The 19,733-nt window shown below is 51.4% G+C and overlaps 1 protein-coding gene across 3 annotated transcripts in view; it reads right to left on the reverse strand.

Moving 5' to 3' along the window:
* The window catches only part of LARGE1 (LARGE xylosyl- and glucuronyltransferase 1), a 528,909-nt gene that overhangs the window by 25,306 nt on the left and 483,870 nt on the right, over nt 1–19,733 (reverse strand). For all 3 annotated transcript variants that reach the window (XM_047740096.1, XM_047740097.1, XM_047740094.1), the window contains exons 11-12: nt 14,584–14,747; nt 4,379–4,657 (exon numbers count right to left, since the gene is read on the reverse strand). In XM_047740096.1, the coding sequence (XP_047596052.1) occupies nt 4,379–4,657; nt 14,584–14,747 (443 nt within the window). The remainder of the gene's footprint in view (nt 1–4,378; nt 4,658–14,583; nt 14,748–19,733) is intronic.

Consider the following 19,733-nt stretch of genomic DNA (forward strand, 5'->3'; position numbering starts at 1 on the left):
GGTGAGGGCTTTGCCAAGAAGAGTCAGGTGGCAGCATTTGGGAGAGATTCCCACCTTCCCTTTCAAAGTCCGGACACCTTTGCAGACAGTTCCTGACGTCAGCTGCTGAATCTCCCACTGGTCTGTCTACCTGCCACCCTTCTGCTTCCGACCCTGCATCGGATTCTCCGTACCTCTTGCTTGGATCAGCACAACAGTCCCCTCGTTTCTCCCCCTTGCTCTGGCCCTGCTGATTCCGATCCTTCGCAAAGCAACTGGAATGATCTTCCTAAAAGGAACATCTCCTGGGGCTTTTCCACGGCTCTCCTGCCTCCGGGATCCCACACTCCTCTATATATTTATCAGGAGTCCTCTGGGACCCATGCCAGCTGACATTTCCGTCCACATCGTCTCTCGATGCTCTCCCCATCAAGGCCCTGGCCACCCTGCACCTCTGGAATGGACAGCTGCTTCCGCGTGGAACATTGCCACCTCCACCGGCCGACTCCAACTCAGCCTCCATTTGAATCTGTCTTCTTCAGGGCATCCCTTCTTCCCACTCCCAACCCCACCCCCAGACTAGGTGGATCCCACTGGGAGGGGACACCACCCGCCCCATTGCAGAACCTAAAGAATTTGCATCTTTACTGAACTGTCATTACTGCTGGTCTATAAGCACTGGGATTCACCAGTCCTATCTCTGTGGTTCACAGATACGGCGACACAGAGTAGCAGGTGCCTTATAAAAGGTTACCCACTAGAGGCACCTGGGTGGCTCACTGAATTAAGCCTCTGCCTTCGGCTCAGGTCATGATCTCAGGGTCCTGGGATTGAGGCCCGCATTGGGCTCTCTGCTCAGCAGAGGCCTGCTTCCCCTTCTCTCTCTGCTTGCCTCTCTGCCTACTTGTGATCTCTGTCTGTCAAATAAATAAACAAAATCTTAAAAAAAAAAAAGAAGCCCTCCTTTCTAAAAAAAAAAAAGAAAGAAAGAAAGAAAGAAAAGTTTACCCACTAGATGAAAGAAAAGACGAATGGATACTAAGGATGGGACAGAAGAAGAATCAGGAAAGTCACAAGGTCTGTTCGTTCTAGACAAGCAAGTCGGGGCAAGTCAGGGCTTCTGGTCTGTTTCCACATGTGTACTTTACAATGAAGACTGGACAATACACTTCGACACCCCAAGACCAAATAACCTCACCAAGAAATAGGCAAAACACATGAATAGACATTTCTCCGAAGAGACATCCAGAGGGCCAACAGACACATGAAACGACGCTCACCATTGGGGAAATGCAAATCAAAACCACAATGAGATGTCATCACACACCTGTCAGAATGGCTAAAATCAACAACACAAGAAGAAACAGGTAATGGGAATGCAAGCTGGTGCAGCCACTCTGGCAAACAGCATGGAGGTTCCTCCGAAAGTTAAAACAGAGCTGCCCTGCGACCCAGCAATCGCACTCCTGGGTACTTACCCCCCAAATACAAAATCCCTAGTTCAAAGGGATACAGGTCCCCTGATATTTATAGCCGCATTATTTACAACAGCCAAGTGATGGAAGCAGCCCAGGTGTCCATCAAGACATCAACAGATAAAGAAGTTGTGGTGTGTATATACAGTGGAATACTACTCAGCCATAGAAAGAATGAGATCTTGCCATTGGCAGCGGTGTGGACGGAGCTAGAGGGTACCATGCTAAGGGAAGTCAGTTAGTCAGTGAAAGACAAAGACCGTATGATTTCATTCATATGTGCAATTCAAGAAACCAAACAAATGAGCAAAGTTAAAAACAAACAGAGAGAGAGATTTCAAGAAATCGACTCTGAACTGTAGAGAACGGACTGCTGGTTACCAGAGGAGGGCAGGGGGATGGATGGATGAAACAGGTGATGGGGATGAAGAAGGGCCCCTGCCGTGATGAGCGCTGGGTGACGTATGGAAGTGCTGAGTCACTATGTCATACACCTGAACTAATATGACACCATAGGTTAATGATACAGGAATTACAATGAAAAACTTAAAAAAAAAAAAAAGACTGGACAAGATCCTTTCTTCCCAGGCAAGGTAGGGTCTCTGGTCTTCTGTAGGAACTCTGAAGAGCAGTAGCGTTCTGGGAGCAACGTGCAATGTTTCAAACCCCCGGAAGGGAACCGCGCACCCTCCTGTAACAAGGGGCAAAGGCCAACCAAGCCCCCGGTGAGTCTGTGTTAAGAACATGTTAATTACCGGCACCGCTGGTTAGCTCCTCCTCAGTAAGGTCTTGATTAGAGATTAATAGCATCTTTGATCAATAAAACACAGGACTAGAACATAGAAACAATCTGTTCCTGTGTGATGTTTTTTACAACATGAGACCCAGGAGGTAAAATAATAAGAGGGCTTGGACGTGGGGAGCAGACCACAGACTCTTAGGAGAGGACTGGTTCACCGCCAACTCCTTGGAAGGAAGGCCCCTCAGGGGCTCCTGCAGAAGAGCCCCTTAACGGGGAAGCCTGGGCCTCGGTTTGATCCTCAAGCCTCTCTTTTCTTGGTGGAGGGTGGCCCCCACCATCTGTTCCTTTGGGAACCCCCCTCCCATCCTTGCACCGGGACTCCCAGAGCTTGTGATGCTGCAGGCTGTGGGGGCTTGGGAATCTCCAGGAATCGGGTACCAAAAGCGCAGTCTGGCCACAAGGGGGCGCCCTCACCACACACACTGGGATTCCAAGGCCCCGCTGCAGCAGGAGCAGGAGCCGGAGGACAGATGGCGCTGGCCGGAGCCCTGTGACCGCATCAGGACTTGGGGCAGTGCAGCCCATGCTCTTAGGGAAGACATCTCCCATCCTTCCTGACAGAGAAGCATGCCGCCCCAACGTCACGGACGAGAGAGGCTGCAAGGGGCTCCTCCGGCTCACAGGTCAGGGACTGGGGTTAGGAAATCCCAGGATAACCCTGTAAAGAAGCCCGGTGCCGAAATGTGGACAGAGAATGCACGCTGCTTTTCCTTGCTCTGAGGAGCAGGGCGGGGAGGGACTTAAATGGCACCTGTACTGCGGCTTCGGGACAAAAGGTTTAAACACTTTGGGAAGAGGATCTTTTTTTAAGAGTGAGAGCAACAGAGACAGTAAGAGAAAGACTGAGAGACAGAGACACACAGACACACACACGCAAAGGGAGGGAGGGCAAGAGAGCGGGAGAGAAAGAATGTTACTCCTGCCCTGTGGGGACAGTCCGTAACCCCAGAGCAGCCAGGCAAGTACAGAGCTGGGTGCCTGCTGGCCAGGACTCTGCTTTCACTCCTGGAGCAAAGCCGTGGGAACTGGAGCAGGGGGCTCTGCTGCTTCGGGCCTCGCTGTTGCCCACAGTAAAAGGGGGAGCCCTGCCTGCCGTCTGGGATTGATGTGTGGCTCCAGCAGGATGATTAATAAGCACAAATCACCTCTCCCAGTACCAGGATCCAGGCAAGCACCACCAGCAGCAGAGAGAATTCAGGCCGACAGATGCCAGCAATAAAGGATGGGGGATGGGGGAAGCCTGACCATTTACAGTTCGAGTTATACCTTGTGACTTTAGTTTAGCCACATGGGGACTTCCGGGCTGTATGATTTCAGCAGTCCCTCTCAGCCCAGACTGGTTGTTGTACCATAACAAATGCCACTCCCCACGCAACCATCAGGCCTTCCACGTGCAGAGTGCCTTGTCTAGCCGCTGGACGCCGGCCCTGCCACGTGGGCAGAGCTGGGACTGGTCACTGGAGAGTCACCGAGGCCACCGGGATGGCGACTCAGCCCATGGCTCTGCAGTCGGACTGGCTGAGCCCGGCCCCTATGTGAGTCCGCGTGTAACTGTGGGCTCACAGCCCCACACATTCCCATCCGGGAAACGAGGATCATCATAGCGCGCAGCCCAGGGACCGTGGTGGGTGGGAATGAATTCCTGCTAGTCAGGCACTCAGAACCGTGCCTGGCACACAGAAGGCACTTCAATAAATGCTGTCCTTCACCGTCATATTGCTTTGTTTTACAGAATAGGCAGTGATCTTTCTAGAATGGTTAGATGAAGGTCATCTGAACCAAAACTGGAAGACGGGCGACATGTTTCCCTAGCAGCTAGAGAGCATTAGACCGGGAGCAGAAGAGATGCATCTGAGGCCACAAGCAGCTTCCAAAGTTTCAGTATGCAAAGTGGGGTTATGGCCTGTTAGTCAGGAAAACAAGGATACCAGATTGCCCGATGGCCCTGCTGAACCCGGCGGGCAGCGCTCTCTCTGGGTGGATGCAGACGGGTCCCCTCCCCGCCCTCCCCAACGGGGTCCCAGCTGCCCCATCTTTAAGAGTGAAGACAGGGATAGGAGGATGCTCCCAGGGAGCGTTCTGGTCCCAGCACTGCCCTAACCAGCATCCCCTGGGCCCTCACCTGAGGTACTCATAGAGCCCATACATGGGCAGGAAGTCGATGTCAGACAGGAACATGTAGGGCGTGCCCACGTGCTTCATGGCCACGTTGCGCAGCAGGTTCACGGGGTAGAACTGGCCCTCCTTGTACACGATGTGGTAGGCCACGTTGTGGCGGCTCATGAGCACCTCGGAGCCCTGCGCGTAGCGGAGGAACTGCTGGGCCTCGGCGTCCGACAGGTAGAGGGCCAGGCTGATGGGTCCCTCCCAGTGCTTGCAGATGGCCTCGAGCATCTGGAGCCTGCAGGAGACAGGAAAGCTGAGCCAGCCGTGGGGACCCGGGTCACGCGAGATGCACCCAGCCTCCCAGGGCGGACGCCACCGCCACACACACCTGGTCAGCCCCCTCCAAGTCCAAGTTCCTGCTCCAACATCTATCACTGCGTGCTGGGGGCCAATCCCCAAAGCTCAGTTCCTTTATCTCTGAAATCGGCATAAGCACTTACCTGGCTGGTTCTTATTTTATCTGCTTCCAGATGAAGGTGGGGGTACTGACAGAGTTGCATCCCACGGTAAGCCTTCTCCTCTCAGACTCCTCTTTGCACGGGATGGGTGGAGAGTGAGGATGATTACATTAACTGATGTAAGGGTCCCCTCCCAGGTCACAACACCTAACGCCTCTCCTCCTCTCTTAGCAAAGACGTCCAGCCCCTGCACGGCTCTGCTAAGGCAGCACCAGCCACAGAAGATTTAACCCAACCGAGGCCCTAAGTTACAAGAAGCATTAAAACACGAGCAATGGTAACGATGATCATCAGCTCATTAACGGTGCACCAGACCCTTTCCAGGACTCCCCCAACAACCCGGTGCAAGGCTGTCATTTCCCTAGTTTCCCTGGTGGAGAAACTGGGGATCCAGATGTCTGGTCAGCTTGGGTCCTTGGACTGGGACCAGACCTGTACAGATGGGTACCAGGACGGGGCCTTGGAGGCAGTGAGAACAAACACACGCTGGGCGTTTGGCAAGAGAACGGAAAAACACACAGACGCTGGGGACAAAAGTGTGCCTGGCGTGATGCTGTCTTCATTTGTCAGAGCCCTTTCTGCCCCAGGGTCCCGGCCAATTTTGCGAGGCTATAGGACAGGCATCGTGCCAAGGATTATGGCGGTGGGGGGGTGGGTGGGAGAAGAAAGCCCAGAGGAAAAAAAAAACAAAAGGTGCTTACCATGGAGAGGATTCTACAAAAATGCTTCAACAGAAAATCTATGAAGTTTTTTTTTTTTTTTTCTCAAAGGCATTAGAAGTGCCTGACAGATCGGATCTATGGTTAAGAAAGAGCAAAAGCCTATTTCAATTTTTCCCCTGCCCAGCAAGAGGTACATAATCAGCGGTCTCCTGGTAGGAATGCCCACTTTATTCGGACAATTACCAGGAAATAGATTCCATGCATTTCCCTGCTTCTAAACAAAAGAAAATGGGCACACCTATCTTATGTCAATGGCTTTCTCGATGGACCTTCAGAGTTTCCTCTCAGTAATTCTGTGAATTGCTCCTGCCAGGATTCGCTTCCTCTTTCATGACGGAGGTTTAAGATGTTCATCAGGGGAAAATGCCCTCCATGTCTCCTACTTTATAACACGTACTAATCAAATTGACTGGAGCCAGTTTTCTAAGAGGCTCCGCCTTCTCCACAATGCCTGCTTTACCCAGAGTCCGCATGCGGCTTTTGTCGCAGGCCCAGGTCTCTGCCGGGCTCAGCGGATCTGGGGTTCTGAATGGTCCCACCTACACCTCACTGTCACGGTCTGTGAAATGGAGGCGACTGTGCGTCCGGAAGGGACAGCTGCTCGTACAAATCCTTTGAGAGCTGGGGAGTGAAAGGTAAGAATGACTTTTAACGCGTGGCTGTAAGAGCTCCCAGGTGGGAGGCATGCGTGTCCGGCGGGAAGAGAGGCCAGCTCCCACGGTGGGGCCCCCCGCCGCCTGGGATTCTGAGTCTGTGTCTGAGTTTTCTGAGTGGGAAGCAAGGGAAGCAAGCCCTTCTTCCAAGCTCTTCCAAGGGCATAGCATGAGAACAGAGACACAGATACCAATGATTCTCAGGTGCCTCTGACGTGGCAAATGTCATGACCACGTGGGCTTTTCCGGAAATGGGGCCAGATGTCCCGTGGAACCTTCACGAACCACAAGTAAGGATGACCCAGCCGCTCCTGCCCGGCTGCCACCAGCCCCAAGCTTTCTGACCTCTCTTTCCTCAAAACCAAGCTTCCTGCCGGGACCTGAACAACAGCGACAGACTGAGGTTTCTCGTAATGAGGACAACATATAAAAATGTGAGGGCGACAGCATGAATCCCTACCATGTCTCTGCTGCTTGGAGGGTGCCGTGCCGGCTGCATTTCCACTGTTACCGTTCAACATTCATGCTGACTCCATGAACTTGATTCTCGTCACTGGGTTCCGGGTAAGGAAGCTCGAGGAGGTGAAGGGACTTCTTTCAAGTCCCGTAGCTACTCAGCGGGGCAGCTGGATTGACACCATGTCTGGCCGATCCCCATGCCCAGACCCCAGGCCGGTATTCCGTACGGAACTACAGGGCAGCCTGGGATAAATGTCCCCAAGGATCTTGTCTCCGCTGCCCGTTTCCCCAGACATGAATGTGTTCTTCCTTTGGGTCAGCTTCTGTGCCTTCCTTCCTCCTCCTCCTCCTTAGTCTGTCTGGGGGACTGGCTCCAAGACACGCCCTTCTCTTGACCCCTTTCCTGGCTGCGTCTCCCCACACCTGTGCCCTAAGGCTGTCCTGTGCGGCTCCTTCTATGGGCAGTCCTGGGCTGAGTCGCTCTCTGGTCTCTTACACCGGACAATAACGTATATAGCACAGCAAGGACGGGGGACAAGGGGGAGGGTTTCAAGAGACAAAGGTTAATCCTCAAAGTACGGAATTTTCAGTTTGTAAAGAACTGTAGAGGTTTTCTTGGTCGGATGATGCCATCTGGATGATGGAAAAGCTCAGCCTTGGAGCGGGGCACGGCTTGCTCAAGAGCACTGGGTGACTGAGTGCTAGCACCCACGGTCCCAGCCCACAGGCCCATGCTCTTCTCTGAGTCCCCGGAGGGCCCACTATTGCTTCACGCTGCCCAGAGGAGGGCAAAGGCTCCAGAAGGGCCAAGGAGATGTCAGAAAGGTCTAGACAGGAGCCAGTGTTACCCAAGGGAGTTCTGCTGAGTCAGGAAGGCTCGTGCGCTCTGTCTAGGGACAAAGGAGCGGTCAGGGAGGCAGCCGAGTCAGAAACCTACAAGACTGGGTCGGAAGGAATTCCAGAAGGCCCATTGGCCTCTGCTGGGATGGGGAGCTCCCTCCTTACAAGGCAGCTGGTGAGAGCAAGGCGGGCTGCATGGTATGGAGGTGCCACGGTGGGCTCTGGGGGCCAGAGAGAACTGGGTTTGAACTCTCAGCTGTGTCTGCATCCCTGAGCAAGAGATGACGGTTCTTCGGGTTTCTGTTTCTATGCATGCACAGGGCGGACAGTAATACCTCCGTAGATGACTACAAATCACTCCTCTCTCTCAGTCTACAGCCTCTGCGGATACCCCCCTGCTGGTTCTGGGATGGCCATGTGACCTGCTTCACACAGGACACAAACAGGTGTTAAACGGTACTCATGTTGGGGGAGGGGGGCTTGCCCCTGCCCCTGCTGACAAGCCCATTTACTAAGCTTCTCTATAAAGTGACCGGCACAAAGTGAACTACGCAGCCGGTACTCAACATATAGCAGCTGCAGCCCCTTCCCTAGGTTCTCGTTCTGCCTTTCAAACATGCACGCATCCAACGGATACTTATTACATAGCTACGATGTGCAGGTGTACATGCTGGGTCCTGGGACGAACGAAAGAGACAAGGTTCCTGAACTTCTGGAGCTTCCTTCTGGTGGAGGGAGAAGACACAGATCCACCCGTGACATGTTCCGATGGGGCGGAGGGCTAAAAAGGCAGGCGGAACAGGAAACAGAGAGGAGGAACCCTGAGGGCTGGCCGAGGAAGGCCATGTCCCAAATTTGAGACTTGGATATAAGAAGAAGGACCCAGCCCAGAGGAAGTCTGGGCAAGAAGCTTTCCAAGGAGACAGAGTAGCCCTTGCGGGAACTGAGTGTAGCACGTTCAAGCAAGAACAGAGGGAAGACGGGCGAGTGAGGGGCAGAAGGACAGAAGATGCTGGGGAGCAGGAAGGCCATAGTGGACCGCTGTAGTACCATTCTTTTTTTTAAAATTTATTTATTTGACAGACAGAGATCACAAGTAGGCAGAGAGGCAGACAGAGAGGGTGGGGGTGGGGAGCAGGCTCCCTGCTGAGCAGAGAGCCCAATGTGAGACTTGATCCCAGGACCCTGAGATCATGACCTGAGCTGAAGAGAGAGGCTTTAACCCACTGAGCCACCCAGGCGCCCCAGCCATAGTACCATTCTAACTGCAATGAGAAATCATCGGAGAGTTTTAAAGATGTTGACCTGAGATACAGACAGACGGTCCCCAGCTTATGATGGGTTGACTTAACAATTTTTCAACTTTACATGGTGCGAAAGTGATATGCATTCCGGAGACACCATGCTTTGTGTTTTGCAAGTGCATTTCTCCCCCAGGCCATCCACATGCAGGAGGGACGCTCTCTCGTGATGCCGGTCAGTCCCGGCAGGGCTCAACAACGGATACACCGGCCATCATGCTGCCCCCAGACAGCCGTTCTGTTTCTCACTTTCTGTAAAGCATTCCATAAATTGCGTGAGATGGTCAACATTTTGTTATAAAACAGGCTTTGTGTTAAGATGATTTTCCCAGCTGGAGGGCGATGTAAGTGTTCTGAGCACGTTTAAGGTTGGCGAGGCTAAGCCAGGACACTTGGCAGGTTAGGAGCATTAAGTGTACTTTCTTTCGACTTATGTATTTTCAGCCGATGATGGGTGCATTGGGCCATAACCCCACCCCCTGTAAGTCAAGGAAGATAGAGTTTTAGAAGATCACTCGGGCTGTTACATGGAGAAAGAGTTCCCTTTCACTGTCTAGAACAGTGCTTTTCCGAACTGAAGCACGCCCAAGGTCACTCCAGCACTGATTCCCGAGGTCCCCGTTGGCTAGGGCTGGGTGGGACCAAGAATTTGAATTTCTAAGAAGCTCCTGCGTGATCTGAAGCGTGGGCCCCATGACCCCAGCTAAGGTTCTCTTTCCTCCACTCACAGAAAACGGAGCCCATCAGCCACGTGAGTCTCTGGAGTTGCACTTTGTCAAAGGAATACAGGAGAGCAAGGGTCCCTCGGCCAGGTAGCAAGGACGCTGTGACCCGGGGCCCCCCTGGCCAGTCCCCCCACCCCTGTCCCTATCAACCGTTCTCAGCAGCTGCTGGGATGGGAGGGCTGTCTCCTGCGTGCTGGGAGAGGAGCCAGCTCTGCGGTCATTCTTTCTGAACAGAATTCTAGAGAGAGCAAGGCACGGGAGCCCGCACACTGGCTCCCCTAATTCTTTGTGGCATTCACGCAGGGCCTACTTCTGACTCAAAGGTTTACAAACACACCCGAAATGTTTCTTCAATTAAAAATCAATCCAACAGGCACCAGTCAGCCTGCCGCATTGTAATTGGACGTGTAGGATGGAGCGGAAGGAGGAATTCCTACTGTCTCCACCAGCTTGTGGTAGTGCTCGATGATTTTTTATTATGTCCCGCTAAGCCACTCTCGTTAGGGTGTGGAAGTCCCTGGGTTCTCTGGGGTATTGTCAGGATGGCGATACTTGTCACAGCGCGTTAGGGGGGGAACTGTGTGCCTGCCACGCCGGGGACGTGTGCGGTTTGAAGGGAAGGCCTCTGTGCTTAGTGTCCACGGCAGATGTGAGAGCGGCCAGGGTTTTCTTTTAAGCAGGCTGGGACGGAAGGTCCTGCCAAGGGTCCTGCAGCCCTGGCTGGCCGGGAGGATGCTTCCAGTCGGCACCAGGAGGCGAGGCTCTGTTTTGCCCCAATAAAAGGATTTTTATTGATGGCAACTGTATACAGAAGGATTTGGGATGTTAATAAGTTAAAAACCTCTCTAATTGCTGTGCATTCCAGATTGCAAATTCCATAGCTAGCACAGAGAGAAAAAGCAGCAAGGGAAGGGAACCAAGTATTTGTTGAAGACCTACTCGCTGGGCACTTTAGAACCTCATTTTATAAAAACCCAGACACCGATCTGTGACCCAGACGGTATCATTGCCACTTCACAGGTAAGTCGGATGAGGCTCAAGAAGCCTAACTAGCCCCAAATCCACACAGCGAGGAAGCGGTGCCGCCGGACTTTGAATCCAGATATTTCTTTTTTTTTTTTCTTTTTTCCTATATCGCTTTCCCTCTCCTAAATACCGACCATGTGCGGTCAAGGTTTTCAGATCCGTACATATTCGCTGAATGCAAATACGTACCAAGGGCTTTCCCAGACAGCCTCTCATTTAACCCTGATCAGGACCCTAGGTTTTAACTCTCTGTATGAGGAGAAAGATAACCAAAGGTGTTAGTGACTTGCCCAACATCACCAGCAGAGGAGGAAGGGAGCCAGTGGAATTTGAACCCAGAGCTCTTTGTGATTCTAGTGGCCTTTTGTACCACAAATATGAAAATTTTGGCCAATGGTGCTATGACATGATAGGGAGCCTCGGACTGTATGTTGGGGCTCAGTCCCAGCTATGCGTGAACTCATCTGGTCATGACAACAACCTTGCGGGGAGCTACTGTCATTGTCATTCCCGAATTATGAGATGAGGAAACCAAGGCTTGGAGAGCTGATCTGCCCAAAGGTCAAAGCCAAGAAGTGGTAGAGTCACCAAGACCCCACAGTGCCTGACTCCAGGGTCCAAATTATTCAACATCAGGGCACCTGATTCTGATTAGAAAGTATGTCGGATTTGTCTCTTTCACTTTTTCCTGAGTTTGGAGGTACCCACTGGCCACTAACCCCGATTCAGCATATCTTGTTAATAAACAAAACGTACGAACAGGAGACGTGAACGGGACCAAGGAAAACCAGGATGGTCTAAGCTGGAATTATCTGGAACTCACTCATCTGGGCAGACTATAATCTCTGAGCTTCAGATAACCCATCTTGAGGGGCCTGAGGGGCACTTGCATTGCCGCCTGGAGAACAGAAGACTAATCTCAACCATGAATCAGCATGAATCTCAAGGACTGGATTTTATTTTCATTTGAAATGGCATAGAGGAGGAAAAGGGAAGAGAAATGGGAAGAGGGGTCTGTTATGGCCAGGTCACTCGCTTAAGTGCTGCTCAGTGGCGGAGTGTCCACACCCGAATCGAAGGCTGGGTGAGAGGCCAAAGAGACACAGAAGTTTAGGGGTGACTCAGAGGCTCTGGTCTAGCTCAGTCCTTTATGGAGCCTCGCTGATGAGTTTGAACTGGTGGGGTGCTACCTGCCCTGGTTTCCCCACTGCCCTCTGTAATCCCATCTGTTCCCCTTTTTCTCCCCCATGCCTTAAGCTGTAACCATACCAGAGCCTGTGTGTTCTCAGCAGGCCGGGGGGCCTCTTTGTTCCCTGAATATGCTGCATGTTCCCTGTTCTCTCCCTGTGTGCTTCCTACCAGCTGTCTACTGAGCCTCCGATACAATGCTGCAACATCTCCCCTTGGACCCACTCCCTGTCTCTCCCTTTCTCCACTGCTCAGCAGGGCTGGGGGCTCCTCCCACAGCATCTGTCTAGAGTAAGAACCTGTTACCTGTCTGTGGCAGGCTGCATTCCAAGGTAGCCCCCACAACTGCTGCCCTGTGGCATGCACACCCGTCCAACCCCACCCTTGAGTGTGAGCCGGACCCGGGAGTGGGACGGAATGCGGCTTCCGTGGATCACGGGATGGAACGGACTGCATAGAGTTTCCCGCTGGCTTTGAAGAAGGAAGCTGCCGCGCCGTCAGAGGAACACATGGCGAAGACCTAAGGGTGGCCTCCTGTTGCTCAGAAGGACCCCAGCCACCAGGCAGCAAGGAACCGGGGACCTCGGTCCTACAACTGAATTCTGCCAAAAGCCGAGTGAGCTTAGCGGAGGCCCCTGACTCCCGTGAGATCACAGCCCCCAGCCAACACCTTGATGGTAGTCCTGGGAGCTGAGCAGGAGACCCTGCTAGCACCCCTCCAGACTCTGGACACCTCCCAAACTGCAAGATACTGAAGTTATTGAACCTGCTAAATCTGTGGCAATCTATTCTACTCCAGCAGACAACTAATACACAGAGTCATGAAGACGCTCTCTACTCCTTGAAGGCAAAAGCAGGGTCTTCTTATAAATATCCCCAACCTCACAAGAGCCCGGCACACCACAGTTACAGATGCTCACACAGTAGTTCCAGAGTGGTCACGTGAATGCTGGAGATTCAGAACCTGAGGCCCCAAGAAGAGAAAGACTTTGCCTGAGGTCACACGGCAGGTCAGGTCAGAGCTGGTGCGGGACAGCTCTGGGTTTTTCCCCTTCATCCCAGCTCATCTCTACCTGCTACCTATTATGTTCTGCAAGTTCTCTGTGTTTCTGCATGGGAGTCCTGAGGCCTACGAACCTCCAGGAAACCCCCAGCCCATGGAGCCATTGAGTTCCACAAAAAAGCATCCGCCAACGCACAGTGGGACTCTCAAGGCGCGGAGTCTGCTTCCATCAGCCACGCTCTGTGTGACTCATTCCTGGATGTCTCTGGATGCAAGGTTCCACGCGCTCCTCCCAGCTCCCAGACCCCTTTCTGCACGTGAACCTTTTTGTGTCCGAGGGCTTGCTCCTGTACTGGTTTGCCCATGCTTTAATCACTCCCCACAAATAACGAGCATTTACTGAACACTTAACAAGCGTGCCAGGTACCGCTCTCAGCACGCCACAGGCACGGACCCATGCGGTCCCAGAAACAGGCCCCTGCAGTTGCAGCCAGAGGCTGGAGAGGCATCTCTGAGATGACTCTAAGCGAGAATGAGCCCATCAGATTCCCTAATTGTGGGAGCGGACAGGGAACGGTAGGAAGGAAACTGGGGGTAGGGAGCCCCCGTGGGCTGTGTGTCAATCAAAGAGAAAGCCGGTGGGCGGAGATTGGAGGGAGACACCCAGGACACCAGGTATGGAAAAGTACAGCCTGGAGTGAGTGACCTCGGGGCTTTGAATCCACGCACCCCTGGCAGTGAGAGAGAGGGTTTCAAAAACATAAACTGGATCATAAAACTTTGTGTAAATGTCTTCAATAACTTCTCACCACACTGAGAATAAAATCCAATGTTTTGGTGGGTTTCAAATGTTCTATAATCTTCATCTCACGCCATGTCCCTGCTACTATGCCTCAGCATACTTCCACCATGTTTCTGAATGTGCGAGCCCCCTCCTACCACAGGGCCTTTACACTTGCTATTTTACCCACCTGGAATTGTTTTTGTTTTTCTCAGCAACTCACATTCCTGACTCCTTTTCTCCTCCTTTAGGTCTCTGCAGAAATGCCCCCTCCTTAGGTTTCCCCTGACCACATCTCCCAAGGAAGGTCCTTCTCTTGACATTGTTATTATCAGTCTCAGTTCCTTCCAAAGCACTTATCACAGTTATAATAATTTTACTCAACTATCAATTTGCTGTTCATACCGCTACACTCATGTTCTTAACTCTGGCTGCACATTCCAAGTGTGAAACAATGCAAGGTCTCCACCATACAAATGTTCTTACTTAACTGGTCTGCAATGGAGCTCGAAGGTGAATTTGTCTTAAGAGCCCCCCAGGTGATTCAGTATGTCCCCAGCCAAGGTGGACAATCAGTGCACTGGACTGTCAGCCCCATAAGGACAGGAATCTCATCAGTACTTCCAGATAAAGGTCTGGTGGATGTTTGTCACATCAATACAGTAAGAAAAAGAAACAGTGATTGCTTTCCCGCAGTGATAGTGATTCCAGAATATAATATAGAATATATAGAATATACTATAGAATCACTATATATATATATATAACCCCTATAATACCCCCCCTTTCCTTGAGGTAGTCTGAGTAGAGCTCTATTCTTTAGAATCAATTCTTCTCCTATTCTCAAAACCACCACCCTCACCGGAAGACAAGAGCCCTTGTTTTCAGGGCTGGAGAGGAGTGTGACCCAAGCCTATGGCTGTCAGGCCATCTCTCCTTTTTCCCTTTGACTGAGTGTAGAGCTGCAGGGTGGGGCTGTGGGGAGGTTAGGACCCATCGGCCTACCTGTCCATGGAAAGCTGAGCGACCAGGGTGACATCCGTGTTGTCCGAAGCAGGCTCATACTCATAGTGCAGGAAGTACAGGTGGGTTCGGTGGACAGTGAACCGCTCTCGCCGGAACTCGTAACACAGGTCGTCCTCATCGAGCTCAGAGAGCTGCTTCTGGAGCTGAAATGTCGGAGAAGGGGGTATGGGACCAAGAAGGGACACCCCAAGGAGCCAGGAGCCTGCCCTCGCCTGAGTCGGTTATTCACTGAACGTTGTTGATGGGTCAAATGCGGGAGAACAGGATCACTGGTTTTAGTTTCCTCTACATTTAATTTTAAAAAGGCAATGATGAGGGGCAGTTGTCCTTTCCATCTGAGAAGCAAGCCTCCTCTGAGCTGAGAATGATGGTGGTCACCACTGACAAATATGTAAGCAACCACAAACTCCTTAAAAACAAACAAGAAAATGCTTTGGTAGGTGACTCAGTACAATTCCACATAACAGGGAACAGAGTATCAAAATCCAAATGGAGCCTTTGCATGAGTTCTTTCTCCCACCTAGGGCTACAGATGTCAATACCTGTACCAGGTATTGAAGAGAAAGACTAAACCAACCCATAAACAAAATGTCAAGATCTGTGCCTTTCATTTCATCCGAGTCTTGGCATCCACTCTTCCTTCTTGTTTCTAACTCTTGGGAAGTCCTGCTCTCTTAATCTGCCTGTAGAAGTTCTTTACATAGCTCTACCTGCCTTCCTACCCCAACCAGTGCAAGAGCTGGATGACTTGTCAGCAGGGAACCAAGGACTTAGCATCTGACACGGGCGGACGCAGATGCACAATATCCAGATCTGAGGATGTACAGCTGCCCGATACACAACCATGTCATGCCAACCCCACCATATCCCTCCCAGGCAGGGGTGACTGGGCTGGTTTCATAGATGAAGATTTGCAGTGAAACAGTAAAAGAACTTCAATAGGAAAAGAAATGAGATCAGTGGATTTGTGGGGGCAGAGGGGATAGACTGGGGAGAAGCAGGAGAGAACTTTTTTGGGGGGATGGAAATGTTCTAGGTCATGGTTCCAGTGATGGTTCCATGGGTATACATTTGTGAGAAGTCAACAAACTATACGCTTAGAATGGGTGAATTTATTATATGCAAACTATATTTCAGCTGAATTTGCCAAAGGTGCTATGGCTCATTCTAATATTTTTTCTATGACATCAGCCTAGTCCATTACACGACGGCAGATAGCTGGATGTAGATTACAGTTTTCATGGCTAGAGCTACTCACTTAACTGAGGGTAACAGAGCAGTTTTCCAAGAAGGTGTATGCATATTTTAAATCTCCAAGCCAACGTATAGTAAACAAGAATTACATTAACTCACTTCTGTATGACCCTGTCTCAGCGAAACGAAAACCACTGTCTTCGTAGATAAAACTAGATTAAGCTATGGCCTTATTTCTCAAGATGTGAGCGGCAGCACGTGACTGTGTTAATCCCTTTGACTCTTCACCCCCTCCCACATCTCTACTCTGTCGTGAGACTTGCTTTGGCTAATAAAATGGTAGAGAAGCAACGCTGCCCTCATAGTGAGACTAGGCTTCAAGAAGAACCACGTGTTTCTCGAACCTCCACCACTACCATGAGAAAATGCCTGGGTGGCCTGCTGGAAGACGAGACACACCTGGAGGAGAGCAGAAACTCTGCAATTGCCCTAGGTGTGGGAGCAAGCCAGGCCAAACTCAGCACGGCTGCCTCCTCAATGAACACTTCTCATTGAATCCCACTGAGGTTTTACGGTATTGGAGCCATAGATAATCGATGGGGGGGGGTGTCACTGGTATTTGTGCAGGGAGCTTTTCCATAATGTGCCCTGTCCCACAGATCCCCAAACAGTTAGCCTCCTGGGCCCCACCCTACTAAATGCCGGTAGAGTTCTCCAGGCAGCCTTGTACAACTCCAAATGTACCCACCTACTTCCAAATGCTGCTGGGGTGGGGAGGGGGAGAACCCGTGGAGGTCCAGTGATCGAGGAGATGTTCTCGCCCATTATGAAGATTTTTAACATGGTTAACACCGTTGCAATCAGGGAGACTTTTCAGTTTTCGAGGTTCAAGTCCTGGCCTATTTGAAGACTCCCATTATGCCAACGGTGTGACTCATGTAAGGCCAGGAAACTGTAGTTCTCATTCCATTTAACATTCTAGGAGCCAAACGACCCCTTCTGACCTGCAGGATTAAACCCAGATCCTTGCTGACAATCACATCCTCTCTCTCTGACCCAGTGCCCCCACTCCTCCGTGTTCTCTGTATTTGTACCAGCGATCTCTCTGTTCCCCGAACTCGCCTTTCCCTCCTTTCCTCTGCGACTCTGTACATTTCTTCCCTCTCGACGTCCCTCCCTCCCCTCACCCACTCTTCTCCACCAGGACACTTTCTATTTACCTTTCAAGACTCAGCCTGGATGACACGGAGTCCGTCTCTGAGACCTCTGCTAACTATGCTGGCTACAGCGGGTCCACTTCTCCTGATTCAAGAACCCTCAATTCCTAACTCCGCTAAAGCACTTGTCAGTTCGAACTCAAATTATTTCAGGGCAACTTTCCTGGAGACACGGTGACACTTTACCATTGCCCCTAGCACCGTGCCCACGGCATGACAGATGCTTAATATTCATGTGCCGTGAGCAGGAGAAATACCTACGTGAAGACTGTGACCATTAGAAGGCCTGCCTGATTTTCCTTCCGTATCCTCTAATGTTATACATGGAGGGTGATCATCCTTAAGCCCATTATCTGCTCCTGTATTTGCAGTTCAAGGTCTGTGATGGCTGAAAACATGCTGGATAGCAACCGAGCACGCCGCCGGCAAGGTGCTGGGTACGCGTGATCTCTTTCCTTGGAGCCCTCCAGTGGGGCAGGTGCAGCCGCATTTGACAGCTGAAAGGCAGCCTCAAGATCTTGAGGCCACTCAGGGAGGTCGAACTGGGGTCTGTGTCCCTCTACTACCGGGCTACCTCTCCAGGAAAGGTGCTCATTCAGCCTCAGGTCAAGAAGCACACACGGCACGGTGGCTGAGGTCACGGGTTCTATCCCACTCGGGTCTGTACAGTCTTGGGCGAGCGGGGGAGGTGCTTAACCCTTCTGAGCTTCAGCTTCCTCAAGTGTAAAATGGGGATGATAACAGGAACGACCCAGGGGGCTGTTGGAGGATGCCGAGAGATCCTGCATGGACAGACTATGGTGTTTGACTTAAAGACACAGCAGACGTCGTCTATGACCACGGTGGTTATCAGAGTTAGGGAGGGGAGACACCTGGAAGGATGCTTTCTTTCTTTTCCTTCTTTCTTCCCTCCCTTCCTTCCTCCCACCCTACCCTCCCTCCTTCCTCCTTCCTTTATTTATTTTTAAAGATTTTATTTATTTATTTGAGAGACAGAATGCACGTAAACAACATGAGAGGCAGGTAGAGGGAGAGGCAGAAACAGACTCCCCACTGAGCGGCAAGCCCGATGCCAGACTTGATCCCAGAACCCTGGGATCATGACCTGAGCAGAAGGCAGACGCTTAACCATTGAGACACCCAGGGGTCCCTGGACAGCTGCTTTCTGTCCTCAGCCACCACCTGGAGGAGACAGTCGGGCGAGGGCAGGGAAGGCAGGAGCTCACTGAGCCTGGATCGCGCTTCTGTCTCACGAGTGTTGGACACACTCCCCACATCCTCCTCCTTGAGGAACCCAAATATACCTAGAAACCACAATGTCTCCCTGTAATGGGAAACTCAACCAACTCATACCCTCCTTCGCTCTCGCCCACACTGCAAAAGAACACTCGCAATTATTCCCTTTCAGAGCATAAACATCTGCAAAGCTCTTTGCAAAAGCGGGGTTGTTTCAGCGGGGTGGGGCGTGGTTTCATTTGTGTGCTGTTTTTAAGGTGACAGGAGTGCATGGCTTCGGTTCAGGGAAGACGGGAGTGGGGACATGTGAAGATGGGTATGGACGTGTGCGTGGTGGGGGGCCTTTTCTTCGATGAGCCTTGAAAGAATAGGTATCCTCCTCATGGGAGAAGGGGAATCAGTGGCCAGAGCATGAGAAATGCATGTGTGTACAGGGGTTTCTCTCTATATATGCAGGCACATACCCTTGAGTCTGGAAAAAACAATGTTCCAAGGTAAAGAGCTCCGAGAGCCCTTTTCTGAAAGGCACCTGTATACAGTGGGCTCCTCAAGGTAGGAGCTGTATCCTAGTCATCTCTCAATTTCCTGTACCTAGAACATCTAGAGCACCCTGTGTGCCCACCAGGCCCCTACCAGATGTCCTCACAGCCATGTCCTTGTGTTAAAAAAGGAAGAGTGACCAATGAAAGTGCTTCCACAATGACCAGAGCATGGCCTGACCTGGTCGGAAGGGTCGATCAGCAGTCCTGGGGATAAGTAGCCTCTAGAAACTTCCAGGTACCAATGCTGTGGTTCAGTGGCATCCGCATCCCTAGGTCACCTGTGGCCATCACAGCGCTGAAGGGGAAGGGTCTGGGGAACACTGTGTCTACCAACCACACCGGGTATCATGGCAAACATATCAGCTATGATGTCCGACATAGGATGTCAAAATCCACGGCACCCTGGACCAGCCAGATGCCTTCCTTGAGTTTAATGTTACAGTCATTCTCAACGTGGCGGTTTATCCCTTCGCTCAGCTGATTCGGATACAGTGCCCGCTCTGTGCCAGGTGTGGTGCTAAGTGCATTCAGGTGGGTTGCTTTATTAATTTAATCCCTCAGCACACACACCTCTGTTTTATAAAGGAGGAAACTGAGGCTCAGAGGGTTTCAGTAATCTGCCGGTTGCACGGCTAGGGAGAAGCAGTTCCGGACTGAGAAGCCAGCCTTGGGACCTCACACCACGGGCATCTTTGCAGTGAGGGGACTCCGCTCCTCGGGGATGGATGCAAGGATCAAAGAGACAGTGGAAGGCATAATGCTCCATGATAAAGCAGCCGATAAAAATGCATCTGCCGTAAGATCCCGATACAGCAAAGACACAAACAAACAAAAAGCCACATAGAAAAGAGACCAAAGGGAACACATTACAATGTTAACAAAGCTTTTCTCTGACTGGTGGGTTCACAGATGAATTTTATTGGCTCCTTTCTACTTTTCT

The sequence above is a fragment of the Lutra lutra genome, chromosome 8 (assembly GCF_902655055.1).
Source record: "Lutra lutra chromosome 8, mLutLut1.2, whole genome shotgun sequence".
NCBI lineage: Eukaryota > Metazoa > Chordata > Mammalia > Carnivora > Mustelidae > Lutra > Lutra lutra.